The 2488-nt window shown below is 30.7% G+C and overlaps 1 protein-coding gene across 1 annotated transcript; it reads right to left on the bottom strand.

The window, feature by feature from the left end:
- Positions 1-300: 300 nt before the first annotated feature.
- Positions 301-1224, bottom strand: LOC106528608 (olfactory receptor 11H2-like). The gene has a single exon (XM_014023821.1). The coding sequence runs from the start codon at positions 1222-1224 to the stop codon at positions 301-303; it is 924 nt and encodes a 307-aa protein (XP_013879275.1).
- Positions 1225-2488: the final 1264 nt, after the last annotated feature.

Raw genomic sequence — 2488 nt, 5'->3', positions numbered from 1 at the left:
TATATATATATATGACAGCACTCACCATGCAGTAAAACAAATACATTTCTTCTTTGCAATCTGCATTTTGGTAATAAATAAGGTAATGAAAATCCCTCATGTCTCAGTTTTCTCTTATTTTAGGAAACTCTATGCAAAAGTAACAATAACATTTTTAATCTCATTTTATGTATTCATTTTAGTAACATAGTAAACCAAGTATGCACAACATTACATATTTTGCTTATATAAATAGAAAACTGGTTTAAAATGCTGTTTTTGACAAACTGATTTGAAATGAAAAAGATCACACAGTGGATGTCAAATTTTACCTGAACAAAACAATCTTTTAAGATGTTTGAAAATTTCTTTCATTTTAATCCCATATATGAATGGATTAAACAAAGGATGATATAAAAATATTTGTAATGTCATTATAAAGCGAATACTTTGAGGAAAATCAGACTCCAGCCGAGCTACAATGACATCATATGCCATCAAACAGAAGTAGCTGATTAAAACCAACAGGTGAGGTATGCAGGTCTCAGCAATTTTTTTTTGGAATGTTCTGCAGCTTCTATAGAACATTATAAATATGTTTGCATATGTAAAAACTGTAAAGAGCATTGGAAGTATTATAATAACCAGTAAAGCAGCAACCCCAAAAATAGCAATTGCTCTTGATTTCACACAATGAGCTGCGTAAATGACATTGTTGCAAATTACTCCATTCAGCCTGAAGTTACATATTTTAGCTTTAGTACTTAGGATTGCTTGTATTGCAATAGGACAAGCAGGCAAAATCCAGGCCAGAATCAGAAACACGTTCACAGTGGATTTTCTCATTATAATTGGATATCTCAGAGGCTTACATATAGAAGCATATCTGTCAAAAGCCATGACTGCCAACAGGATGAACTCTGAACCACCTACAGAATAAAACATAAAAAATTGGAATATACAAGCTGAATATGATATGATCTGTTTTTCAGATAAAAAGTCAATCAGAAGCTTTGGGTAAACAGTGGTGCTGTAAAGAATAGAATTAAATAACAAAGCAGCTATAAAGATGTACATGGGTTCATGGAGGCTTTTGTTTGACCATATTAAATACACAATAACAGAATTACTAAAGATTATTAACATGTAAACAGTAAACATAATAGAAAAATAAAAATACCTATATTTGTTCAATTCTACATAACCTCCAAGAGTTATGCAGGAAATATTTACCTCAATATCCATGATTTTTTTCAAACTATTGTAATTTTTTTATTCAATGAGGAAAGAATATCAATTCCTAGTCTGTGGTAGGTAGGTTTTTCACTACCTGACATATTGTCATCTGCAATCTGGTCAAACTGAATGATATGAGTCTGTCTGATTTTTATTGGACTTCTTCCCACTTATTAAGCGCTAATCTCTGGAGGATGGTCATACATTGTTTCTTCTAACCATAGCTTTATTCAGTCATAGAATTTAACAGTAAGCAAAAAAAGATGAGGAAATAAACCCAAGTGAAATTACCAACACTGTTTCAAAAATATAGATAAAACTGTTGAGGGTTGTTTCCCTGACTTTTTTATCATTTGTTCTGAGTGAAAAAGGGGATAAAAGTAGTGAGTAAGGTAAAAAAAAACTACTGTTAGGTCTAAATCTATTTGGACAGAGACATTTACCTAACTTTGGTTCTGTACATTACCACAATGAATTTTGAACAAAACATTTCAGATGCAGTTAAAATTCAAACTTTCAACTTTAATTCAGTGGGCTGAACAAAATGATTGCATAGAAATGTGAGAAACTAAAGCCTTTTTTAAACACAATCCCTTCATTTCAGGGGCTCAAAAGTAATTTGATAAATTGAATAATTGTAAATACGATGTTCATTTCTATTACTTGGTTGAAAACCCTTTTTTTTGTGTAATGGTCACCTCGAGGTGGAATAAACCGTTCCACCTGTCGTTGACCTTGGTCTCAGAAGACCTTGAGAGACAAAACTCTGTTCCATTTAAATTGAATTTAAGCCACAATGTGTCTTCTCAAACATAAAGAGATATTTTCTTTTTAGTAATCAAGATAATAAACAAAATAATATTGTTCTTTATATTTTTATATTTTCTTTGAATGAAAAGTTATCAATTTAAAAATCAAAGTCACATAATGAAATGAATGACAACCTATTTTCTTTCATTATAATTTAGAAAAAGAAAAACACAAAATAATATTGTTCCCATGTTTCTTTATTTGTTATATGCAAATAATTGTTTTAATTAACTGTTACTATACAGTGATGTGATGATGTGTTTTTCTGTTTTTATTTCTTCTTTAACTAAATTGATCACTATGGTTTAGTTCACTATGTTTTACTATGAAATATATATACATTTACACACACACACACATATATACACTAACCGGCCACTTTATTAGGTACACCATGCTAGTAACGGGTTGGACCCCCTTTTGCCTTCAGAACTGCCTCAATTCTTCGTGGCATAGATTCAAC

The sequence above is a fragment of the Austrofundulus limnaeus genome, unplaced genomic scaffold (genome assembly GCF_001266775.1).
Source record: "Austrofundulus limnaeus strain Quisiro unplaced genomic scaffold, Austrofundulus_limnaeus-1.0 Scaffold392, whole genome shotgun sequence".
Classification (NCBI taxonomy): domain Eukaryota; kingdom Metazoa; phylum Chordata; class Actinopteri; order Cyprinodontiformes; family Rivulidae; genus Austrofundulus; species Austrofundulus limnaeus.
The sequence above is the reverse complement of the archived record's forward strand: the minus strand, read 5'-3'. Positions and strand labels throughout refer to the sequence as shown.

Bases quoted from the DNA above. Each gene is read 5' to 3' on its own strand.
- LOC106528608 (XM_014023821.1), bottom strand. From the start codon at position 1,224: ATGGATATTGAGGTAAATATTTCCTGCATAACTCTTGGAGGTTATGTA.